Consider the following 26779-nt stretch of genomic DNA (forward strand, 5'->3'; position numbering starts at 1 on the left):
ATTGGTCCTGTTTTTAAATCCATTCTGCCAGTCTATGTCTTTTGATTGGGGAGTTTAATCTAACATTTAGTGTTATTATTGTACGGGTAGTACTTTTTTCTGCCATTTTGCCTTTTGGATTTTATGCTTCATATCTTGTTTTTCTTCTTTTTATCTTTACTGATAGTCTCCATTTCTACACTCTTCTCCACACCTCTCTCTCTTGTCTTTTCGTATCTGTCTCTAGTGTTGCCTTTAGTATTTCTTTCATAACCAGTCTCTTGGTTACAAATTCTCTCAGTGATTTTCTGTCTGAAAAATGTTTTAATTTCTTCCTCACTTATGAAGGACAATTTTGCTGGATATAGAATTCTTGGGTGGCAGTTTTACTCTTTTAGTAACTTAAATATATCATCCCACTGTCTTCTCACCTCCATGATTTCTGCTGAGATTTCCATGCACAGTTTTATTGGGTTTCTCTTGTATGTGATGGATTGCTTTTCTCTTGCTGCTTTCAAGATTCCCTCTTTCTCTTTGACATCTGACATTCTGATTATAAGTGTCTTGGAGTATGTCTATTTGGATCTGTTCTGTTTGAGGTATCCTGCACTTCTTGGATATGTAATTTTAAGTCCTTCATAAGAGTTGGGAAATTTTCAGTGATCATCTCCTCCATTAGTTTTTCCCCTCCTTTTCCCTTCTCTTCTCCTTCTGGGATACCCACACACGTATATATTTGTGCACTTCATGTTGTCATTAAATTCCCTGAGTCCCTGCTCATATTTTTCCATTCTTCTCCCTATATTTTCTTTTGCTTATCCGATTTCAGATGTCCCATCCTCCAGTTCACTAATCCTATCTTCTGCCTCTTGAAATCTAAATTTATAGGTTTCCATTGTTTTTTTCATCTCTTCTACTGTGCCTTTCATTCCCATAAGTTCAAAGATTTGTTTTTTTCAGACTTTTGATTACTTCTTTTTGTTCATTCCTTGCCTACTTATATCCTCCCTCAATTCATTGATTTGATTTTTGATGAGGTTTTTCATGTCTATTTGAACATTCTGAACTAATTGTTTCAATTTCTGTATCTCTTTTGAATTGTTGGTTTGTTCCTTTGGCTAGACCATAGCTTCAATTTTCCTAGTATGATTTGTTATTTTTTGCTGGCATCTAGGCATTTAATTACCTTAATTGGTTTATTCTGGAGATTGCTTTCACATCTTTTACCTAGGGTTTTCTTGCTGGATGACTTTGTTGTCTATCTGTTCTTTGACATTCAATTCAGCTTTTTCTAGACCTCTTGCTTAGGTTTTGTTTAACAGAAAATTTTTCAGTTCTTGTTTTCTTGTTTCTTGCCCTGCCTCTTTGGTGCCTTTTTTCTTCCCCCGCTTAGGTGGGTCTCCTTAGGTATTATAGACTCCAGCCAGATTCCCCAGACCAAACTGGCCTCCTCTCAGGAAGAAAGAGTCACCTGTGCCAATTTTCCCTGAGGGTGAGACCTAGCAGATTGAAAGACTTTCCTATGAAGCCTCTGAACTCTGCGTTTTTCCTATCCTGCCCCGTATGTTGTGGTTTTCTTCCTGCGGGTCACACCAGCATTAGGTGATGTGGTACCTTTAACTTCAGTAGCCCCTCCATTCTCGGGGTGTGGTTGAGACAGAGGAGAGGTTGTAAGCTGGCTTTAATTGTTTCACTTTTGCAGACCCTGGAGTCTGAATTCCTTGAATGAGGGAATCCACCTGAGCTGGGCCCCACCCCTCTCCCAGGGAAGGCATAGGCTCCAGACATACACTCAAACAAGCTTAATTCTGCCTATGCTTAGGGTAGTTGGAGCCTGAAAAGCCCTACAGCTGTATCTAAAGAGTAGTCAAGCCATGGAAACATAGCCACAAAAAAGAAAAAGAAAAATCATTTTCAGAGCAGGACCCATGTTCCTCGGGTTTGCCTATCAGGAGCTTAAGTTGGTATGTTGCTTTGTGTCCCCTCCTTTCCTTCAGGGCCCAGACCCTTTAAGTATTATGTGCTATCTGATCCAAAAAAAAAACTCTTTTTTTTTTTCTTTCTCCTTTTTTTCTTTTTCTGTCAGCCCTGCCCCCTCTACACAGAGGCAAAAAGCAGAAACCTCTGCTTTTACTTGAGGTTCAGCTGAGCTGGAGGCCTATTTTTAGTAGTCAGAATTTGTTAATTAATTCCACAATTGGAGCTTGGTTGCACTCAGTCCCTACTGCTGGTAATGTCTCTTTCCTTTCCCCTCTGGGAAGCAGCCTGTGGGGGAGGGGCACCAGGTGCCGTGGTTTGGGGGACTCATGGTTATGGGTGGGCCAGCAGTACAGAACAACTGTTCCTGGCCATTTACTAGCTGCTCTGGAGGGTAAACTAAATCCCATACCTCGCTAAGCCAACATCTTGGCCCCTATTCCTATTTTTTTGCTTTTGTTTTTTTGTTTGTTTTGCATGGGCAGGCACTGAGAATCAAACCTGAGCAGGCGGAAACTGCCACTGAGCCGCAATTGCACTTCCCCTGGCTTTTGTTTTGATTCATGCTTTCAAGTGGGTCTTCAAGCAAATTCTATTAGAGACTCTTAACTTTACACATTAGCAGCTTATTTTCTATAATCTGTACACAGTCACACAATACTACATAAAAACTACCTGATTGAATATTAGACTTATCTAAGTAAATATTCCTGGCACTCAAAAGAAAAGCATCAGTTGTATAAACCAAAGTTGTGTTCTAGAGTTCAGATTAACATACTACAATAGTTGTTCTTATATAAACCTGACCTGAAAAAGGAGATTCATAATACTTTTCCACAGGGTCCTAAAGCTTTATGTTAGAAAGGAAAAGTCTAGTTTTTGCCAAAGACTTTGAATAATTTAAGGCTCAGTTTAAGAAACTTGCTTCCGTTTCTGGCCATTTTAGAAAATGTTTTTTAAGGATCATGTATCCTAACTTCTTTCAAGGATTTCAGTGGAGTGCTTTTTTTCTCTCTTAAGGTTAGAAATGTCTTTAAGTAAATCACGGAATCCAAGGGAACTGCTTGATTATGCACGTCCTTTACTTCTGTTCACTTCCTGAATAATCACGGTTTAGAAAAGACCTTTATGTTAGTAGGGAACTTTTTAAATTTTCTTTTTAAAGAAAGCATTTCTGAAATCTCTACAGAATTGTTCTATATTCAGTGAAAATACCTTTATTGTTTTTCTGATTATGAAACTGTTAAATAGCCACAAAAACTTATATGGTATAGAAATATATATTATAAAAAGTGAGAGCTGCCCTATAAATTCCATGTTCCAGAGATAACAGCCCTTAAAAGTTTGATACATATCTCTTGAAGTTACTTCATTGTTGTTTTTTAAGCAAAAATAGGCATATCCTGTACATATTGATTTGTAACCTGTCATTCCCCCACACACCAAACCTCAGTTTGTTCATCTTTCCGGCTGTGATAGAGGTCTACCTGATTCATTTTTATGACTGTCTAGGACTTCATTGTATACTTGTACTGTGTTAAATGTTACCAATCCCCTACTGATAGTTTAGATTGTTTCTATTTTTTTCAAGATTACAAGTAATGGAGCATTGAACATCTTACACACCATGTTGTAATTTAGTAGTTAAAAAAACGTTTTTATTAATACCTACCCCATTAATTTAAAGAGAAGACACTTTTTATTGTTGTCTGATTTGGTATGATTATATTTCACTTGTTTTTTTTTTTTTTATGTGTAGTTCTCCTATTCTTTGTCCCTGCCTTTTTAAAGTAGAACAATGGGAGAAAGATTGAAGACTCTACCCTATACTATCAATAAGTAGTTACTGGGACATTGTGGGGAGAATGGGGACATTGTGGGGTTGCACTTTTAACTTTCTATACTTCTGTATGTTATAACAATAATGTGTTAGTTAACTGTAATTAAAAAAATAAAAAAGAAAACTATTATTTGTTAAGTGCAGAAAATCTGTGAAAAATATGTAGAGAAGCGTATAAAGAAAGTAAATAATAGCCAATAAGCTGCTACTCAGATATTTAACGTATTATCCTATTTATATTGGAATCTTTTCCTACAGAGTATATTAATTTTCAATTGTTATAAAGCTACTTTATATAAAATTTTATGTTATTATGTGTGTGTTTTTTTTTTTTTTTTTTTTTTTGCTTAGCCTCGCATTGGAAGCTTTTTTCCCCACAACATTAAAACCTAGGAATATAGGCTTTTTTTTTTTTTCACAATGGCGGTCACCAGGAATCGAACCCAGGTTTCTAGCATGGCAGGCAAGAACTCAAGAATAGGGTTTTAAAACTTTAGATTTAAACTGCGCTAGAATTATTTTGATATATTTTCTGGACAGTATAGCAAGTCTTAGTTTGGAATTATCATTGACAGCAGCTTCAAAGACTTAGAGCATGAGTTAGGCAATATGTACTCTCCCTTTGATCCCTGACTTGTCATAGAATGCATATCCGGTCTGCAAAGCTGAAGCTGTGGATCTAAAATTACAAAATGGAAGGGTGTTTATAACTTACTTTTTAAGTTTCTTATTTGTTTGTATAATTTCAGGACCAGGAGCAGCTAAGATAGAAACAGCTGTGACATCTGCCCCATCTGCTGTTGGACAGTTCAACAAGCCCGTCTCATTTTCTCCATCAGGGTCAGTAATGAACTTAAGTTTTGTGGCAGATTGCCAGCAATCTTATAGATAGCTTCCCCAGATCTTATAATCAGGTGTATTTATATGCTTTTTCAATTGCATGATCCAAATTTTTTGCTGCTGCAATAAGACATCTGATGATAGTAGCAGTAGATCAGTTCCCTAAATATAAATCTGTTTCCCCTTCATGATTCAAGTTTATATATGCGTTATTGTAAGTTTACTTTGTTCTTTAGCATAAGTCTCATTTTCTTTGGGTAGTGGATCTGTGTTAACTTCTGTTATTGATCTAGTTTGTCACACTAAGATATTTTCATACCGACACTATTTTGAGGCTAGATGTGACATTTAAATTTGATTTTATTGCTTTGAGAGTTCAGTAATTGAAATTAGCCATTTAAAATTTGAGGGGCTTTAGAGATGTGGAGGAATCAGTTTCTGTTACATATTTAAAAAAATAATCATGGTTGTATATATAATGTTTGTTAAGAGTCATTTTTTTAAATGAAAGAATCTTCTAGAATCTCATTTCAAGGTGAGTTTTTATTAACTTTGGAGTGCCTTTTCTCTAAAGACAATCCCTGGATGTTAAAGCAGGCTGATAAAAGTGCCTATGCTGAAACCTGTGAAATTTCCTGAGTGTCCTCTTTCCTACAGTGATGGAGTTAGACTGTATAGCTAAATCAGAACTTGTCAAAGGATTTTTTGCCGTCAAAGTCTTATGCATTCAGTTCCATTAGAAAAGTTTTTTAAGCTCTTTTCAGATTATGCTTTTGTTATTGGAATCACATTAACCATAATCTCTTTTCCCTGATATGTTTCTTGAGTGTCCCTTTACCTAACATGCCAGGAGAAATGAGAACGTTAGCAAAAAATTTGAGGGAAATTATGTATTATGTGTATTTCTCATTATTTGTAAACCATTATGCTTTACACTTGCCAAAGGTAGTTTGGAGCAAAAATTTAAGAGTAGGTCACTACCAAAAATTATTGCAGGTTTGTTATGTTAACAATTAGTTTTTGTATCTGTGAAATAATACTCCTTTCCATGTTTAAAATAAGATGGAAAAGTTTTATTTATTAGGCCAATGGCACATCCATCTCTACCAGATAAAATTCTTCACCTAAGTTGAGGTCTACTGACAAAGAAGGGAAATTTTTTTTAATATGATAAAAGTTTAAAACTTCTTCTAGATGGTCTTCATCCATTCAAGGAAGGTAATAATGGGTAAAAAGTATAAATCCTTACATTATATATTACAGTTGATATGCTTATTCCTTTGTATTTTAAAATTGTATTTAATTTAAAATTTTCTATTTGAGTTTTTATCGTTGTGAATGGCCTATTCCAGTTCACATTTGTGCTGAGTTTTCTTCTTTGGCTGTGGCAACTTTACTCACAGTGTAAAGAAAAATGTACAGAAGAGAGGAGATGAAAAGAATTGGAAATGTTTTTTTAATCAGATTTTCCCAGCTTAAAATTAAGAGTACTGTCAAAATGACAGAGATAGTGGCTTCTATTTTATGTTATCCATTATCTCTCCTAGTAGTATGGGGCTCTTCTGCCATGCTCTTAATCTTGGTGATTCATCCTAATCCACTGATTTCCTGAATGTCAAACTTTTTTTCCCACTGCTTCTCTAAGTGGATCATCTCCTCTAGTCACCATTCCTAAGTGTATTTCTATTCCTCCTCCAAAGCTCCTTTGGTTTCCTTACAATAGGTCCCTACCCAAATCTATGGCATAGAAACCCTAGCCATCCCTCTAAGGGCTTCTCAGCTCCTACCCCCTTCTTACCTCATCCTCAAATTGCCTCTCCTTGCTTAGAGATCTTGGAGCAGTTTTACTTCTTCAGGAATATGCGCTTTTACTCTGTTGTTTATCTTCTAGATTTTAAATTCCTCGAAGACAGATTGTATGAATGAATTATTAAAAAAAGTATTAAAAGGACAATATTGTGCCTTAGGTTTCTTCCTTTTTAATTTGTCTTCTCCCGCTTCCTAGGACTGGCTTTAATTTTGGGATAATCACGACAACACCATCTTCTAATTTTACGACCACACAAGGTACAGTTTCTACATTGCATAGCTGTACTTTTGTGTTTCCTCTGTACAAGTGCATGTTATATTTGTATAAATGTGTTGACATTTCACTTGCTCTGTTGAATCTTGGTTAAATTATCTGTAATAAGTTTGGTATTGAGATTTCACATTAGAAATATGCTCAGTTTAAGAATCTGATATGAAAGATTTCTGGCTGTTTTCATAATTACAAACAAGGAAAGGATTTGCTTCTGGAAAATTATGCCTTTGCATTAACATGTGAATGTTAACATGTGAATTAAAATTTTTTCTACATATTTTACATCTGTAATTTAAAGGTTCATCAATTTATAGGGTGATTCCATACGGTTTAGTAGACCTAGTACAAGATCTAACTCGTCATTTTTTCTCTGTTGACATTTCAACAAACACACTGTTGGGTCTTACACATATTTTTATAAATTCATCAACTAGATGTCTTTAAAAGAATTTGAGGACCTGTAAAGAAACTAATTGTATTTTTTAAGAGACTTACTTCCAGAAAAATAATGATTTTTCTATAGTTAAAAAAAAGGTTTTATCATAAAAATGTTTTTCTTGAAGAAAATATGGAAATGTAAAAAAGCATAAAGGAATTAAAAATCACACTTTGTTATCGCCTCAGTGATAACTATTGCAATTCTGTCTATCTGTTTCTCAGGTTTTTGTCTTCTACCTTTTTTTTTTCCATTTAACAATGAAACCTTTTGAGAATTCAAAAATCCTGAGAATTTTCCAACATTATCGAAAATCTATTACAAAAGTCTTTTCTTTTTTTAAACATAGCAACATACAAACATGAACATTCTTACCATATAATCATTCCGTTCTTGGTATATAATCAGTAACTCACAATATCATCACGTAGTTGTATATTCATCACTATGATCATTTCTTAGAGCATTTGCATCAATTCAGAAAAAGAAATAAAAAGAAAAAAACTCACACATACCACTCCCTTACCCCTCCCTCTCATTGATTGCTAGTATTTCCATCTACACCCAATATATTTTAGCCTTTGTTTCCCTATTTTTTTCTATATCCCTTATCACTCCCATTCATTGATCACTAGCATTTCAATCTACTAAAACAAATGTCATTTTTAATGGCAACGTGATTTCTGTCTTGTGGATATGCCATAATTTATTTAACCACTCATCTATTGAACGTTTAGGTTATTTCCAGGTTTTCTCTATAGTAAATAACACACTGGCCATCTTTCATTTATACCCTAAACAGCATATTCTATGTAGGAAACAAAGTGGCGGAAATTCTTTAGAAAGTTATTTAAAGGAAGATTAGGAATTGAAAGCATAGCAGACATCCTAAAACCTGATCTAAATTTGTCCCTTAAGGAGTTGTGATTTTATTTCTTTTTCTCTAGAACAATAATTCTTTTTTTTATGTTTTTATTAATAAAACAACATATGTACACATAAGCATTCTCAACATACAAACATTCCATACCTGGTATACAATCAGTGGCTCACAATATCATCACATAGATGTGTATTCATCTCCATGGTCATCTTTTTGAACATTTATATCACTCCAGAAAAAGAAGTAGAAAACAAAAAAGGAAAAATTCGTACATGCCATACCCCTCCCCTCCATCTCATTGGCCACTAGTATTTCCATCTACCCAATTTATTTCAACCTTTGTAGAACAGTAATTCTTAACCTTTTTTTTTTTTAAACCCCTAAACCTCTGCCCAGTTTAGTGTGGCAGAATGTCCTCAGGCCAACCTCATCACCAGTCTCACTTTATAAAGTACAAACAACTCAATAATAAAAAAGATTGGAGAGGTGCAAGATAATCATCAGAAATCATAAATAAAATTAAGTAGTGTTAAAATAGAAAAGTAATCCTATAAACATTCTAATTAACACAAGACTAGATAACAATTATAAACCATAAACTCAATACAACTCCAGTGGTACAAGGAGGTCCTTCTAGAAATTTTACCCGGAGCTTGGTGGTGTTCCCAAGAAGCCATACTTCTTAAAACAATATGGAGTTTGAAATATCAATTAGCACTTGGTATAGGCTAATTTTAGTTTATAAGTACCAAATTTAGTCATTTATTGAGCACTTACTATATGCCCAGGCATTGTCATGAATGCTTTGCCTATATGTCATTTAGTCTGTGTCAACTTTATGAAGTAGTCTGAGGTCCAAGAGATAAAGTACTTTTTTGAGAGTCACACAACCAGTATATGGCAGAGCTCTGGCTCCAGAGCCCATTTTCTTGACTAGGCTATTCTACCTCCTTAAAATAGCTTACTTAGTAGAGCACCAGAAAGTAACACCAGTTGTACATAAAACTGAACGTTTGTGGGGGTGGCGTGATTGTGGCGCAGGGACAGAATTCCCACCTGCCATGCCAGAGACCTGAGTTCAATTCTCTGTGCCTGCCCATATGAAAAAAAAATGTATAGGAATCTAATGGAAAAAAAAGGAATGTTTGTGGAATGATACTTTATTATCATACCATTAGAAAAACACAAAGGAAGAACTTCAATTTTGGATCAATTCCTGGTCTGTCAGGAGAACTTCTGATACGTCATAGGCTAGCACTGTTGTTGAGGAAGATGTTAAGAAAGGCACACATGCTGTGTGTGGAAAATAAGGAGAGATGTCTCTTTATTTCTGTTTTGGGATAATTGTGTTAATTTCATGTATTCTAGATATCCAGAATTTGTTGACTTAATGATCATAAAAGCAATATTTGTTCCTTTTGATCTCTGCAAGATGATTAGACATAGCCTAATTTTCCTGTGAAGAAATAAATGTTCATTATATCCTCTCCAAAGAAAACTGCTGTTATAATGAGCTTGTCCTGACTCCATAAAGGGAGAATAGAGATTTGGGTTTAGAAAGAGAGCCGGTGGAAATGTGATAGGACATATTTTGGTATATCTAACCCATTTCCTAATTTCTTTTTCTTGCTGGGGTGACACCCTCCAATAAAGAGTCAAACCAGCTTGATGCATTCTCATTTGGTCCTGGAAGCAAACCTTTTTATGAGACCAATCCTGAAAGCACACCTCCTTCAGGAATCACATCAACATCAACCACCACTGGAGCTGCTATTACTTCTTCAGGAGAGTCTGTTCCATCTAACAGCAAACCTGTGGCACCTTCTGGAATCGCTCTTTCCACAGCCTCTAGCAAGCTGGAAACTCCTCCGTCAAAGTTGGGAGAGCTTCTGTTTCAAAGTTCTTTGGCTGGAGAGACCCTTGGAAGTTTTTCAGGACTACGGGTTGGCCAAGCAGATGATTCTACAAAGTTAGCCAATAAGGCTTCATCCCCAAATGTGACTAGTGCACAGCCAACCAAGACCACAACTGTACTATCAGGGTTTAGTTTTACTGGCCCTCCAGTGTTAGGGAAGCATGTGGAGCCCCCCGTGACTTCCTCTATAACCTCTATTACAGTAGCTCCACCACCAGCAGCCAGCACAAACAGTAGTAGTTCCTCAGCTGGTGTTTTTGGCAGTCTTCCACTCACCAGTGCAGGATCCTCTGCAGTAATCAATTTTGGTGGGACCTCTCTTAGTAGTAGCAAGTCTGGTTTTTCATTTGGAAGTCAACAGACCAATAGCTCAGTGCCCTCTTCTGTCCCACCATCAACTACAACTGCTACTCCCCTTCCTACATCATTCCCCTCATTGTCATTTAGTAGCCTCCTGAGTTCAGCATCAGCTCCCGCTCTGCCTGTGTCCTCTGGTAAAAGCACGGAAGAGGCCACATCGTCAGTTTTGCCTGAGAAGCTAGGCAACAGTGAGGTCTCAGCGTCAGCATCCTCACTGCCAGGGCAGCAACACTCAGCCCAAATTCCCCAGTCTCCTCTGCAAACTTCTGACTCTGTTAAAAAAGAACCTGCTCTTGCCCAGCCTGCAGTCAGCAATCCTGGCACTGCAGCGTCTGGTTCCAGTCTCATAGCACCTTCTGCAGATGCCACTACAGCAATCACTGGGGTCTCTGATGTTAAAACAGAGACAGTATCTCCTGCTTCCACCTTTTCTGTGCCTGGGCAAACTGCAGTCATAGGATCTACTGTCACAAGTGCAGTCCCTGTGGCTATAGAAACATCAAGCCCCCCCACGACCTCTAGCACTGTTTCCAGTATTGCTCCAAGTACAGCTACAGAGACAGTGGTGTTTGAGACTGTCACGTCTGGCCCTTCTGTCTTTACTCAGCCACCTCCTGCCAGTTCTAGCTCAGCTTTTAGCCAGCTCACCAACAACACAGCCACTGCTTCCTCCAATACCCCCATGTTTGGGCAGGTGGCAGCCAGCACTGCACCAAGCCTGTTTGGGCAGCAAACAGGTAGCATAGCCAGCACAGCTGCCACACCACAAGTCAGCAGCACAGGGTTTGGCAGTCCAGCTTTTGGCACTTCGGCAACAGGGGTCTTTGGACAAACAACCTTTGGACAGACTCCTGCCTTTGGGCAGTCTACAAGCAGCTCTGCGAGCAGTTTTTCCTTTAGTCAGCCTGGGTTCAGTTCTGTGCCTACTTTTGGTCAGTCGGTTTCCTCCACCCCCACATCTACTAGTGGAAATGTCTTTGGTGCCTCCTCCAGCACCAGTAGCTCCAGCTCCTTCTCATTTGGACAATCTTCTGCCAACGCAGGAGGGGGTCTTTTTGGCCAAAGCAATCCTCCTGCCTTTGGTCAGAATCCAGGCTTTGGACAGGGAGGCTCTGTGTTTGGTAGTACTTCAGCCACCACCACAACAGCACCATCCTCTGGGTTTAGCTTTTGTCAAGCTTCAGGTAAGAATTTATAGAAGATTGTTTTCACTTTGTAACCTTCTATATTATTTGATATATTTGCAACAAGCCTGTATTACTTTTGTGATGAAAAGAAAAACAAACAAGGAATCTCTACAGTATGTAAAATAAGGAGGAGTTCGGAGCACTTGAGGACTCATTCTTTTGGCCTAATTGGATGGATCTTCCACAACTCTCTGTAGTTCTTATTTTGCATTTCAGCAGATTTTCACTTCTACTATCCACTAGGGTGCCAGTTTTATGGTTATAAAAGCAAGTATCTTTAGTGTAAGGTCATGGCAAGTAATTTAATAAAATTTTTAATTTGGAAAAAGTGGTGTTAGACAAAATGTCATTGTGTCCAAAACTTTCTGGGCTAGAAGTTAATGTCAGGTAGTGTAATGATTGAGCCAGAACAAGAGTATTCCATTTCCTGCTAATATTTTATATTTGCTGAAATACCATTTTGCTTGCTGGAAAGGCAGAGCTAACATGTGTAGTGTTGTATTTTTCTTTCCTTTTTACAATGTGATAATTTTTTAACCCTTTTAAATTTTGCTATTTTTAAAAGTAAAACTTAGTCTTTCATGTTGTGAAGCCCAATTTTGACAGCTTCTTTTACTTCTGAAATCATTAGTAGAAAAGACAAATGGAAAATCTTAAGTTTTGCTTTCTGATAGTTACATTATGAAAGATAAATCTTTAGCAGGTAAGCTCTAATGGAAAAACACAGATCAGTGAGCAAGATTGCACATAGTGGCTAATTAATTCATTCCTTCAGTGATAAATTATTTAAAAATGTTTTTTAGTTTATTAAAAAGGAAATATTTTTCTTCCTTCCTTCAAATGTTTGTTAAACTCCTTGTAAGTTCTGAGTTATGTTCAGTTATGAGGACATAGTGGTAAAAAGACAGACACAGTTTTGAGATCCATCTGATTCTCCGTGAAGAGGCCATAGAACCCATTTGAATGATGGGAAATGTGATTTAGCCAAGAGAAGGGGCAGGGAGAAGGTTTCTGTGGGTCTTAAAAGAAAGTACACTATTTAACACAATCTCTATAGTGCATTCTTTATTCTGCCGTCAAGACTTTGAGAAATCCTCCTGCACAGGCATTATCAAACTATTTCAATACAATTCAGAACTCCTGAAGAAATTTTCCTCATTCATTTAAATAACTGCAGAGTCTACTCCAGTCCTGGTTAAGGAATTGAGACTTGCCCAAGGTCATCTATTTAGATCTAGTTCTAAAAATAGAACTCCTGTCTTATAACTCCTTGTCTAGGACCCTTTTGTTATAATCTATAGTTCTGCCTGATTTTCCCAGGTCCTGTTCAGTCCACCACTTCATCCATGTTATCTCACCTAGAAGAAAGATAAAACTGTGAATTTGTCTGGTGTTTGAGATTCAAAGGAAACCAGGGAGTAGAAATAATCGGGAATTCAATGGAAAGAATTCTTGACATCTAAAAGTCTGAGGAGAAACCATTTGTGCTTTGGTAGGCAAAAAGGATTCATTCCTAGGGACTTTGACATTTTTGCTATTATAGAGTGTTAGCAAGGAAAAAAGGTCTTCAAATTATTTGCTCAAAAGTTTCTCTATTTCCTGGATAGGGGATAAGATTTTATTCATAATTCTGTTTATTATGGCGTTTCTTAGCACACCTGAATGCCATTAAATAAAAAAAAACTTTGATGTTATGAAAGAGTCATCCAAATTGATCCTTTATTTCCTTTGTATTTTACAGGTTTTGGATCTAGCAATACTGGTTCTGTGTTTGGTCAAGCAGCCAGTACTGGTGGAACAGTCTTTGGCCAGGTAAGTATGTATGCATGTTTGTCTTCATTCATATATTAAACCTATCCTGTTTTCTCCTAAAGAATATAATTAGCCTATCTTGTATGTCCAACCCCCAACAAAGAATCATTTGTGTTTTTTAAGATCTCCCTTCCATAACTCCCATAAGGATGCAGAAATCCAACTCTGATTCTTAGGTGTCACTCAAGTATCCAAAGTTCCAGGGAAATAACCAGATTATACATGTATAGCACAGCATCTCAGAATTTAGAAATGACATTTAAAGTTCAGGAATAAATGTGACTACTGTAAAAGCTTATGATCTAGCCCAGTTTTCTTACAATATTTGTCCTTTGTCTCTGGCACAACATAATGTCCTCAAGTTTCAGTCACCACATTGCGTACCTCATCACTTTATTCCTTTCTATAGCTGCACAATATTCCATCATATTCTTTCTCCTTTAAGCTAGGCTCTGCCCTCGTCAGTGCTCTCTGTTAAAATGAGAAATGAAACTTCTGATATCTGGTGTCTGTTAATGGCAAACATTCAAGCCAAGTTCATCCACCAAAAACAACTAAAAATACCAGATAAAACATAAAAGCCATTTTTTTTTTAAAGCACTGATAAGCTAAAAAAGTATGTTACCAAGTCAAATTAAAAGAAAAATAGGAACCTAGAGAAGTAATTGAAGTACAGAAGCCAATTTTTCCCAGAGGCATTTCCTAATGTAGAAAAATTTGAACTTTCTGTTTCGTAACCTCAAAACACAAAAAGACAGAAATCACTAACCAAGATATGTACAAATTGAGATGTTTAAAAGAGACCCTCCCTACAATGAGCAGGGACTCCAAATGGTTCTATTTTCAGGCTGAGGAATGTGGCCTGACTTCGTCCTAGAATGGTGGTGCCTCCAGATACCTCCAAAATGGTGGTACCTCCAGATTTGTGCATGAAGCAGCACAAATCTACTCTGAAGAATATTTGCTTTACTCCAGTCCTCATATTATCACAAATAATTTTTAAGGGCATTGATTCCCAAAGCTAAGTTAGACACAAAGAACAATGAATAAGAGCCAGAACAATATTGGAAACAGTTTGGAAAGACTTCCTAGACTATAAAATAACTATAAAATAGCTACATTTTATATGTTTAAAAGACAACTTGAAAATATCGATAAGTAATAGAAAATTACAGAAAGTGTCATAGCTGCTTTGGGAAGAAACCAAAGAGAAATTCTAGAAAAATGCAATAATTAAAATTTAAAACCCAGCAGATGGATTCAGCAGATTTATTAGATCCCATAGCAGATTAGATCCAGTTGAAAAGAACAGTAATGTATTCTAACAGGGATCGGCAGTCTTCTGTAAAGGACAAGAGAGTAAATATTTTAGAGTTTGTGAACTACATACGGTTTCTGTTACTACTCAATTCTGCCATTGTAGCACCAAAGCAGCCCTAGAAAACACATAAGTGAATAAGCAGGATTTTATTTCAATTTACAAAACCTATATTTACAAAATCAGGCTGTAGGCTGGATTTAGCTTTTGGACAATTGTTTGCCTACTCTTAAACTAGAAGGGTAGGTCAGAAGAAATGATCTGTAATGCATCTTGGAGAGCAAAATGATGGAAAATACAAAAGTGAGAGAGAAAATCCTAAAAGAAGAGAAGATCTAACATACATTTTATGAGAATCCCAGAAGAGAGAACAATAGCAATATTGGAAGTGAAAAAGACAGAAATTCTCAAAACATATAAATCTCGAAATGGTTAAAATGGCAAATTTTATGTTTTATATATGTTACCACAGTAAAATTAAAAAAAAAAAAAAAAAAAAGTAAATTGTCCAAGCACTCCAATTAAAAGGTAGAGGTTATCAAGAATGCACAAAATAATAAGACCCAAGTAAATGCGGTTTACAAGAAAAGCACTTTAAAGACAGGGATTGAAAGATTTGAATAGCATTCTCATCATCTTGACCTAAAAGACATTTTTTAAATGTTCCATCCAACAGATGCATGATACCATATTCCTTTCAAGGGTACATGGGTCATTCATCAAAATAGACCATGTGCTGGATCTAAACCAAGTCTCAATAAATTTCAAAGAATTGAATTCATAAAAAGTATAATTGATCTATAGATTCAACATAATCTCAAACTCTTGCAGAGTTTTTGTAGAAATTGAAAAACTGATGCTAAAATTTCTGTGGAAAATATAAAGGGGAGACATATTGTACTAACAGGCTTTATGAGATTACTTAGAAATTCTTTTAATAGGACTGTGGATAAGCTATTTGTTTCAGGTGGTTAAGAGTTCCATATGTTAATTGTAAAAATATTTGTTCATTCATATTTCCCTGAAATCAGGAAAACATTTAGTAACATAGGTCATTACTGTAGCAATGCAGATATTTGTAAGAACTTTCTACTTGATATTTTGAGAACATTCACAGTTTTGACAGCTGATCAAATGGTATCTAAGTTAGTGTTTAATACTGAGAATTTAAGAACTTTGCTATCTGAATATGTAGATTTTTTTCCTTGTTGCCTTAATTTTAAATTGTTATGTGAAACTTACTGTGCAAACAAAGGCTGTATAATGATTATATGGGTACTTTAATTTAAAAAAAAAAGAATGGAAAAGAAAACATGAAGGGCCTAGAATAACCAAAATGTTGAAAAAAGAACAGCAAAGTTGGAGAATTTACACCACCTGATTTCAAGACTTGTTATACATATTGTAATCTAGAAAATATGGTATTAGCTTTGTATAGACATAGATCAATGAAGCATAATAAAAAACCCAGAGATAGAGCCTGTTCTAGTTTGCTAGCTGCCGGAATGCAATATACCAGAAACGGAATGGCTTTTAAAAAGGGGAATTTAATGAGTTGCTAGTTTATAGTTCTAAGGCCGAGAAAATGTCCCAATTAAAACAAGTCTAAAGAAATGTCCAATCAAAGGCATCTAGGGAAAGATACCTTGGTTCAAGAAGGCCGATGAAGTTCAGGGTTTCTCTCTCAAGTGAGAAGGCACGTGGCGAATACAGTCAGGGCTTCTCTCTGAGCTGAAAGGGCACATGGCGAACACGGCATCACCTGCTAGCTTTCTCTCCTGGCTTCCTATTTCATGAAGCTCCCCAGGAGGCGTCTTCCTTCTTCCTCTCCAAAGGTCGCCGGCTGGTGGACTCTCTACTTTGTAGTGTTGCTCTCTCTGAATCTCTCTGAATCCCTCATTCTCCAAAATGTTTCCTCTTTTATAGGACTTCAGAAACTAATCAAGACCCACTCAGATGGGTGGAGACATGTCATCCCCTAATCCAGTTTAACAACCATTCTTAACTAAATCACATCAACCAGGGAGATGATCTCATTACAGTTTCAAATATACAGTATTGAATAGGGATTATTCTACCTTTAAGAAATGGGATTTATATTAAAACATGGCTTTTCTTAGGGGGCATACTTCCTTTCAAACCAGCACAGAGCCATACATACATAACCTTAAGATATTTTAGAACAGCACCAGTGCAATGGAGAAAAGGAATTTTTTACAGCAAATGGTGCTGGTTTGACTGACTGTAGGAAAAAAAATTGAACCCTAACTCTTAACTAACGCCATACACAAAAGTTAACTCAAGATGGATGACATTTCGTTATGTAAAAGCTAAAACTATAAAGCTCCTAGAAAAATATAGGAGAATATCTTTGTTACTGTTAGAAAGACAGCTGTACCTGAAAGAGAATAAATGCTCACCAGTTGTAGAGAAGAAAAAAATTTATTCATGATCTTGCATGAAAGGACATGCAACCAAAAATATGGTGGTCAGAACCTTGAGCAAAGCCAGTTATATTTATTCCCTATGCCTAGCATGCAGGCCCCTCCCCTGTTTCTCCACTGATTGGGTACTCCAAAGGTTAATAGCAGCTTAACTATTACAGATTTCCTGCTGAGAGTGTCCACTTTTAATTACGTTTTACATTCCAGCAACTCTGGTCATTATTTATTTAAACTTGTTTCTACCCATATAAGGATTTGGCACCAATTCTAGGCTTGCATCAGAGGCCTTCTCCTTTCCCTGCCTTCAAGACTGGTTTGCGCTGTCTTACGGCCCTTTGTTTAGTGAGTTCTGTTTATCTCATCCTGTGCCGTTTTGTGTGAAAGCTAACCTTAACTTTATTCTTTGTTACCTTAGGGTAAACCAGTGGTTCTCAACCAGGATCGATTTTACCACTGAGGGGAATTCAGGGCTGTCTAGAGACATTTTTGGTTGTCACAGTTGGGAAGTGCTACTGGCTACTAGTAGGCAGAGACTAGATATGCTGCTAACATCCTACTGCTCTCCAAAACAAAAGAATTATCCAACCAGAAATGTCAATAATGATACCATTAAGAAGCCATTAGGTAGACAAACATTTCTTGGAACACAAAAACCACTAACCATAAAAGAAAAAAAGTAGGAGAAAACTGGATTTCATCAAAATTACAGACTAATTGACTTTGTTATGAAAATAAAAAGACAAAGCATTGACTGGGAGAAAATATTCATAATGCATGTATCCAAAACAGACTTATGTCGAGAACACATGAAGAGTTCCTATAAATGAAAGACAACCCAATTTTTTTAAATAAATGCAATACTTGGACATAGATTTTATGGAGAGGGTATGTGACTGGCCAATAAGCACATGAAAATTTGCTCAACATTGTTAGTCATTAGGGAAATACAAATCAAAAACACAACAACATGCTTCTTTATACCTGCTAGAATGGCTAAAATTTTTAAATTAGCAAAACCAAATATGGAAAAAAAAGGGACTTAAGAGACATATAAACTAGTCTCAATGTGTGGACCATATTTGGATCATAATTTAAAGAACAGATTGTAAAAAGTAAAAAAGAATCAATGGGACTATATTGGAAGTTGATATTAAGAAATTATTGTTAGTTTCCTTAGATATGATAGTGGTATTGTAGTTTTGGTTTATGTTTTAGAGATTTTTACTGGAAAATCTATGGGTGAAATGATAAAGTGTCTGGGATTTACTTCATACTAATATAAGATGAAGGGAAATAAATAGAAGTATAAAGAAAACCCAGTTGGCTATGAATTGATATTGTTGAAGCTGGGTAATGGGTATATGGGAAGTTTGTTATACAGTCTTGAAATGTTTCATAATTAAAAATTTTTTAAACTATTGTTATTACAATTTAAATGAATGGGATCCTGTCCAGCACATTTATGAGGATGCAATCACTATCCATGTTTTTTCAGTGAAACATTTACTCACTTCTATTCATTTCTACAGCTATCCAATATTTATCAAATCCAGTTTTAAAAATCAGGTTGGATCCTGTGACATGCCAGGATTTGTAGGACAAAAATTCATTGACAATTTCATGTTTCATCCTAATCCCTGGAATTCAGCTAAAAAAAAATAATAATAATAATGCTTTCTGCTTGCATATGTTAGCTGTCATTTCAGCCCTTTTGAAGGCAGTTTACTAGTTGCCAAAGCCTATTTTTTAATGATTAAAATTGGATTCTGAGTTCTAAAAAACTGTTTGGCTAAATGTTAAATGGTTGTAGTAAACTGTTAATATTGTTTTAAAAGAAGTTTAGGGGGATAAAAGGTAAGGAAGAGGGCAGGCCATGGTGGCTCAGCAGGCGGAGTTCTCACCTGCCATGCTGTAGACCTGGGTTCGAATCCCGGTGCCTGCCCATGCCAAAAAAAAAAGGTAAAGAAGGAAAAAAGAGAAAAACCTTGCAAAGATCTAGGGAAAGAGCATTGTAGACAGGGACAAGGTGAAAAATAGCTTGATGTGTTTTAGATGCAAAAGGGCTGTTGTGATTAAATTTTATTGTGTAAAGGGGATGATGATAAAAGATGATGTCATAGAGGCACTGACCATATCATGTAGGGTCTTGTCGAATTTTTAGACAGGAGTTACATGATATGACTGCCATTTTAAAGTACTATTCTAACCACTGTGTGAAAATAAATTACAAGGAAGCAGTTAAGTTGTTTCAATCCAGGCAAAAGGTTATGGTGACTTGGACCAGGATGGTAACTCTACCTGGAAAACAGTAGATGCATTAGTATTATGTTTTGGAGGTGGCCCATTGGAGGTTGTACTTTTGTGAGAATTAAAACGATTACTTGTAAAGTACTTAGAAAAGTGCCTAGGACATAGAAAATGCTCAACACTGACCGTTTTATTTCTATGAATAAAATACTGAACAGCAATCATTTTGAGCCTAGAGTTATATTTCAAGGGCTCATCTAAAGTACATTATATTTCTTAATTCATTTAATTCACTTACCCTTTCAAAGTGGGTAGTTTATTCTCTCCATTTACAGAAGAAAGACTACTGCATGATTCTTCCCCCCTTTGGAGAGAACTCCTGTGAGGTTCCTGTACACAGTGACCCATTTCTAAATGTCCATCTTCTACTTTAGCAGCCAAGGCATTATCACTTAACTAATATTTATGGCCCCTCAGGTCTATTACTGGTCTTCCTTCAAATAACCAATTTCCAAACAGAGAAATGAAGTGTCTGGTGCCTGATACAGCTTTAAGTCAGCATATGTCCCTAAGTTAGCAGCTTTCTCTGAGCATAAAATTTGCAAATTTGGACAGAATTCAGCTATGGTCATTGTTTCAACAATGCTGCTAGTTTAAGCTGATTGCTGCAGCAGGAAAAGTCATTATGAGATAAAAGTACACAATCTGAGAGAAAAAGCAGTGTAAATTACTTATCAGTTACTGATTAGCTCAGCTTAACACTACTGGAATCAGAAGAAATGATTTCATGATAGCCTATAAGTGTTTTCAAACTTTTTTGTTTTGGGGGACTCCTGAGGAGTAGTTTTCCTGCTCCTGGCATCATGTCAAACAGAGAATGTAAGCAGTAAGACAGATTCAAACTTCAAGTTCCCGTTTACTGTAAACTATGTTTACAGAGAACTGTGAATGGTAAACAGCTTGAGAATTTATGATTTGTAGGAAGTAGCTGTCCAGAGTCCAGCTTCTTTCATAGTTGTTAGAGTACCCATACCAGCATCCATCTCTTATTTTTTCCACTTGTACCAGATATGAGCCCTCCTCCCCAAGGATATGGCCTGCAGTTTTACAGTGACCTCTCATCTGATCTTACTTCCTGCTCCTTTTGTTTTTTAGCAGCCATCCTCTTCCAGTGGTAGTGTGTTTGGGTCTGGAAATGGTGGAAGAGGGGGAGGTTTCTTCAGTGGCCTTGGAGGGAAACCCAGCCAGGATGCAGCCAACAAAAATCCATTCAGCTCAGCCAGTGGAGGCTTTGGATCAACGGCCACCCCAAGTAAGTGGAAAAATAATTTTCCTATCCCCTAATTGGCCATGTCTTCCTCATGGGATTATCAAAAGCTGCAGGGACAAATACAGAGAGGAAAGAAAGGTCTAGAATGTCCACTAAAAGTGTTTACCCCACAGCAGTGTGTTTTGTTTTCTTATCTTTTGTTTTTAATGAGATGTCCTATATAATCATGAAAAGACATCAGAGCTGCAGGGAGAGGATCTGTGTACTGAGCTACTCCCCTCTTCTCTCCCAAGGCCCAAATCATTCTGTTTCTTAGGATTGAAATGACATGAAGTAAATGCAGGCAGACAAGCATAAGTGAACAGCAACAGAACAAACAAAATGCTTGGAGGAGGAGCATCTGGATTTTCATTTGTGTAGTATTTCTCTTTGAATTTGAGTTAAAATTCAGCTACTAAAAAGAATGTCACCCAAAAGTTGAAGCCTTCGTTATTGCTCATTCCTTACATTTTTCATTTATTTTGATCTGAAGTTGTATCTACTGGCAAAGATTCTTTGTAATTTTTTGTTGATCTGTCTCTTCATGGTTGGAAATGAAAGAAATTTGATTTTTTAAATCTTTAAAAAAAATAATGCTGCTGCTGATGGAGGCTGGGGTGGAAAGTTGGAAACCTGTCATCATCTTAGCTTTTCTCATCTAATGTGTGATACAAGATCTTAATGAATCAACAGCTAATGTTCTACAGTCATGACAGATGTTTCCTTAATATTAAGGCCCATGTAGTTGAAAGCAAAATTTCTGTCTTAATTCTCCTTTCTGAATTCACATATCAAAAACCAGTTATTCTGAAGGGAACTATAGACGTTTCAACAATAATAGTCAGAAGCTTTAATACCCACTCTCCACTATACATAGAACAAACAGACAGACTCAATAAGGAAACAGAGAACCTAAACAATGTGATAAATGAATTAGACCTAACAGAAATATATAGATCATTATACCCCAAAACACCAGGATATATATTCTTCTCTAGAGCTGATGGAGCATTTGCCAGGATAGATCATATGCTGGAGTACAAAAGAGGTCTTAATAAATTTAAAAATGCTGAAATTATTCAAAGCACTTTCTCTGACCACAACGGAATGAAGCTGGAAATCAATAACCACCAAAGCACCAGAACTTTCATAAATACGTGAAGATTTAACACTCTTAAACTATCAGTAGGTCAAAGAAGAATTGCAGGAGAAATCACTACATACGTGGAGATGAATGAAAATGAGAATACAGCATATCAGAACTTATGGGATGTGGCAAAGGCAGTGCTAAGAGGGAAATTTATTTTTCTAAATGCCTATATTAAAAAAAAAGAATGAACAAAAATTGAGGCCTTAACTGCTCACCTGGAGGAACTGGAGAAAGAACAGCAAACTTAACCCCAAAGCAAATAGAAGAGAAGTAAAAAAAAGATTGAAGCAGAAATAAATGAATTGGGGGGGGGGGGGGAACAATAGAATCAATTAAAAATATATATATAAAAGCAGTTATTTTGATGTTATTGTCCACTCTGGTAATATGTAAGAAAAGATTACTTGTCAAGAAACATATACCTCTCTACTTGTAAAATTATATAATCAGAAATTTTTGTCATTCAGTTTTTAGTCTGCCAGGATGGATTTAGAATACTAGATTGAAGAAATCTTAGAAATTGAGTCTAGTAAGTTTTCAAAAACTATTTTTGCAAATGAACTTTTAAGCCGAATTTTGATATTAGACTCACTCTGAAGTAACCCAGAGGTGCACATGGAGAGTTTCCCTCTATTTTCCCCAGCAATCACCCCCTGGTTCTGTGTGATACTTTAGAAAACATAACCCTCATATAGCTCTGTCAATGAGGAAACAAGCCCAAAATGTTGTGATTTCTTTTTTTTAAGTCACAAAGCCAGAAAGTGATCTGGAACTCAACTAGATCTTATGCAATGTGCCAAACACAGTACCTGGCACAGAAAAGGCAAGCTGGTTAGAAATTTGGGTTTATCCCATAAGTAGGTTTTCATCTGTGAGATTATATTACCAGCCAATTTTTTAAAAACTTAAGTGTGTCATATTCTTATAAAAATTCCTTTCCTCCTAGCTGATTCATCTTTAGTGCCTTGGCTCTTAACTATTAAAGAATTCCCATCTCTCAGTGGTGGACTGAGCTGGCTTGCACTGGTTCGCAAGAGGCAGCTGTACACATCTCTCCCCCGGTCCATATTCAGTGTCATCACAGTAGAAACCTGAAATCAGCCTCAATGGGAACATTTACAGTATGAAAATTAGCAACCACCATAAATCAGGGCTCCTGTACTCCAGCCTGTTGTTAAACATTTATTTGCACACTATTGCTTCCAATTCTTTAATCCTGGTGTAAATTAACATATCTATTCTTGATACCAGACACTGCTGGCTGTTAAAATATAAGCCAACAGTTTACATTTATGTTTGAGGGAAGTTTAAGTGAATTTGCAAATGATACAGGCTTCACATGAAGAAAATAAAATTTTAAGAAAAACAAATGTAGAATTGGATAAGGAGGCAGATACTTTTTTAGCCCTGAGACCAACTATAGGATAAGAGGAAAGAACCATTGAGAAAAGAGCTAAGAATCATTGGAGAAATGCATTTTCCTCAGCACAATACTAATGCTTTCTGCAAAATCACTAGTGACTGCCTCTTTCTCTTTGAATGACTGCAACATTTGATACTTTTGAGCACCTCTTCCTCCCTCTTCCCTGAACCACATTAATTCATTTTGTCTGGGTTCTTTTCCTCCCTCTCCCCCCATTCCTTCTCTGTTGCTGCTTTTCTTCTCTTTTCTTTCTTTTATTGTAGGATGTATTCCCCATAGTTAAATGGGTTATCACAGGAGTCTTCAAACTCTCCTCTCTGCCTCCATTTTCTTCCACTGTAGTGTGAAAATCCATGCCAAATTGAGTATCTTAAAACTTTGCCTTAGTTTTGCCACTACCTCTACCCATAACCTTGTGGCAGCTTTCCACTGACCACAGGAAAATCCAGCCCCATCTCCTTAGACTGATATCACTGACCCCAATGTGCCTTTCTGAAGTTGACTATATTCCTCACCGCACTCGCTCTGCTTCTGCCAATTCATCTGCTTGCTGTGCTTCATACTCACACAATCCTCACTGCCCCCCATTTCAGTGCCAGTGTTCAGACTACTCTTCTTTTAAGGCTGACTTTAAGTCTGTTCCTCAGTGCACCCTTACCCCAAGGATCACTTGGGCCCACAGTGATCACGCCATCTCTGAAAACCTGCAGACCTTGTATTCTGTTCCTTTGTGTAACATCAAATAGAAGGGAACTAACTTTTATTGATTGCCTGCTAAGTGCTACATGCGCATTATTAAGTAGTCTAATCAGTTATTAAAACAGTAGTTGAGATGTAGCATTCCCATTTTTACAGATAAGGAAGTTAAGCTCAGAGAGGGGATGTGAACTTGCCAAGATTACTCAACTGTTAAGTGGCATAGCCAAGATTTAATCCAGGTATGTTTCCAGAACTTTGGTCCACCACGATGCCTCCTTTAATCTCCAGCCTTGTAGTGTGCGCTAACTCAGGCCAGGTGTGCCTTATTTGAGACCTCTTTATGCTTGTTCTACATGGCACCTAACCTACTCCCTTACACATAGATACCTGAGCACAGAGAGAGTGAACCAGCAATTCCTTTTGTGGCATTTGTGCCACTAGCTTCCTTATCCTATAGCTACCTTCTTTGGCTCTGAGAAGTAATTGGAACTACAGCAATGACTGAGAAAGACCAGCCTGGAACACAGTTGCTTAGGATTGACATGTTCTATATCCAGAAACTCAAACTTGCAATGGTTTCTTCTCTCTGTCCTCTGCAACACTTAATTTTTATCCATTAGGACCTCTTACCCTGAGCCTTGCCCTGAGCATACTATTTAGAGTTATTCACAGCACATTCTTTCTGTTGACGGTACTGAAAGACATATTTGAGTCATGAGATGAAGAAGCCATTTGATGAAAATCGTTCAGGCCTGTAGCTGTCTTTGAAGAAAATGTCTTGGAAAATATCTGAGAGGAGCTTCTTGAGAACCCCCTTCTGAATGTGCATTGAATTCCTGTTTAGTGACTGTAGACATACAAAAGGGCATTGGATTTGCTTTCTGCAATAATAGTCAAATTTAATTTATGTCAAATAAAATTTAATTTAATTTAGGTTGTACCCTGATGTTGGATTATGCTAGTGTTTTTGCTGAATGAAAGACAAAAGAGAATCCATGTTGTGGCAGTAGGGTGGAAGCCCAGAGCAGATGCCAGTTTTACCTGTACTTTTCACCCCCAAAGTATAAATCATGAGATAACTCTACATAGATGAACTTTGTTTTCTTTATTTTTGTTTTTTTTTAGGAAAATGGTTAACTGGTTTTTAATTATAAAATATATTAAGAATCATTTTAATTGGGCAGTTCTTTGACATTAAGTATATGCTAATACTTCGTTAATACTGTGTAACTTTCACTGCTGTTTCCAGACTGTTTTCACAATTTCAAATCAAAACGTATACTCAATTAGCAAAAAGTTCCCATTATCCCTTCCCACCACACTTGATTCTCCTTTCAGTTTTGATTTATTTGTTTATTCTAAGTATTACCTATAAGAGAAATCATACAGTACTTGTCCTTTTTTGTCTGGCTTATTTTTTGCAACATGATATTTCAAGGTTCATCCACATTGTAGCATGAACCAGCACTTAACTTCTTTTTATGTCTGAATAATATTCATAGTATAGATATACCACATTTTATTTTCCATTTATCTGCTGATGGACACATAGGTATCTCCCACCTTTTGACTGTTGTGAATAATGCTGCAGTGAATATTGGTGTACAAATCTCTAAGTTCTTGCTTACAATGCATTAGGGGTATTTACACCTAAGAGAGGAATTGTTGAGTCATATGGTTCACTTGCTGAGGAACTGCCAAACTGTTTTCCACCCTAGCTACACCATTTTATATTTTATATTCTCACCAATAATGTGCAAGTGTTCCTACTTTCTTTCCATTCTCCCTAATACTTATTTTTGATTTTGGTTTTTTGAAGTAGCCATCTAGTAGGTATGAAGTGGTATCTCATTGTACTTTTAATTTGCATTCCTTTAATAGTTGATGATGTTGAGCATCTTTTTATATACTTATTAGCTATTTGGATACCATCTTTGGAGATGTGTCTATTCACATCTTTGGTCCATTTTTTAATTGGGTCATTTGTTTCTTTGCTCTTGATTTATAGGAGTTCTTTATGTGTTCTGGATATTAAACCATTATGAGAAGTATGGTTTCTAAATATTTTCTCCCATTCTATAGACTGTGTTTTCGCTTTCATGCTAATATCCCATTGTGGTAGTTAGATTCAGTTGGTAACTTGGCCAGGTGAAGGCACCTAGTTCTGTTGCTGTGGACATGAGCCAATGGTAGGTGAACCTCATCTGGCGGTCTGTTGCAATGAATGATGTTTGATTTAATTGGCTGGTGCCTAAATGAGAGACCGCAACGTAGCACAGCCTAAGCAGCTCGGCATTCCTCATCTCAGCACTTGCAGCTCAGCTCAGGCCTTGGGAGATACAGAAAGAAGTCACCCCAGGGAAAGTTGTTGGAACCCAGGAGCCTGGAGAGAAGGCCAGCAGAGACCATCCTGTGCCTTCCCGTGTAAGAAAGAACCTCAGTGGGAAGTTAGCTGCCTTTCCTCTGAAGAACTAACAAAATAAATCCCCTTTTATTAAAAGCCAATCCGTCTCTGGTGTGTTGCATTCCGGCAGCTAGCAAACTAGAACACCCATGTACAAAATTTTTTAATTTTGATGAAGTCCCATTTATCTGTTTTTTCTGTTAGTGCTTGTGCTTTGGGTGTAAAATCTAAAATTCCATTGCAGTTATTCCATTACTTTTTTGTATTTAGTTGCTTTTTTATAGTTACCATTTTTATTTACTTCTTTCCCTTTTCTTCATATTTTTAGTTATTTTCGTAGTGATTACCTTATAATTATAATTAGTATCTTAGACTAATAACAGCCTAGTTTGACTAGTTCCAACCTATTTTCATATAAACACTCTACTCATATACATCTCTGTCTCTCCCCCTTTGTATTGCCGTTGTCTCAT

General features: G+C 36.6%; 1 protein-coding gene across 5 annotated transcripts in view; it reads left to right on the forward strand.

Annotated features, from left to right (window-relative positions):
* The window catches only part of NUP214 (nucleoporin 214), a 167651-nt gene that overhangs the window by 128198 nt on the left and 12674 nt on the right, over window positions 1–26779 (forward strand). For 3 of the 5 annotated variants that reach the window (XM_077147213.1, XM_077147223.1, XM_077147228.1), the window contains exons 27-31: window positions 4546–4636; window positions 6642–6703; window positions 9692–11497; window positions 13242–13312; window positions 20477–20633. In XM_077147213.1, coding sequence (XP_077003328.1) covers window positions 4546–4636; window positions 6642–6703; window positions 9692–11497; window positions 13242–13312; window positions 20477–20633 — 2187 coding nt within the window. The remainder of the gene's footprint in view (window positions 1–4545; window positions 4637–6641; window positions 6704–9691; window positions 11498–13241; window positions 13313–20476; window positions 20634–26779) is intronic. The other 2 variants (XM_077147220.1, XM_077147224.1) reach the window with 2 other exon arrangements.

Source organism: Tamandua tetradactyla, chromosome 2 (genome assembly GCF_023851605.1).
Source record: "Tamandua tetradactyla isolate mTamTet1 chromosome 2, mTamTet1.pri, whole genome shotgun sequence".
NCBI lineage: Eukaryota > Metazoa > Chordata > Mammalia > Pilosa > Myrmecophagidae > Tamandua > Tamandua tetradactyla.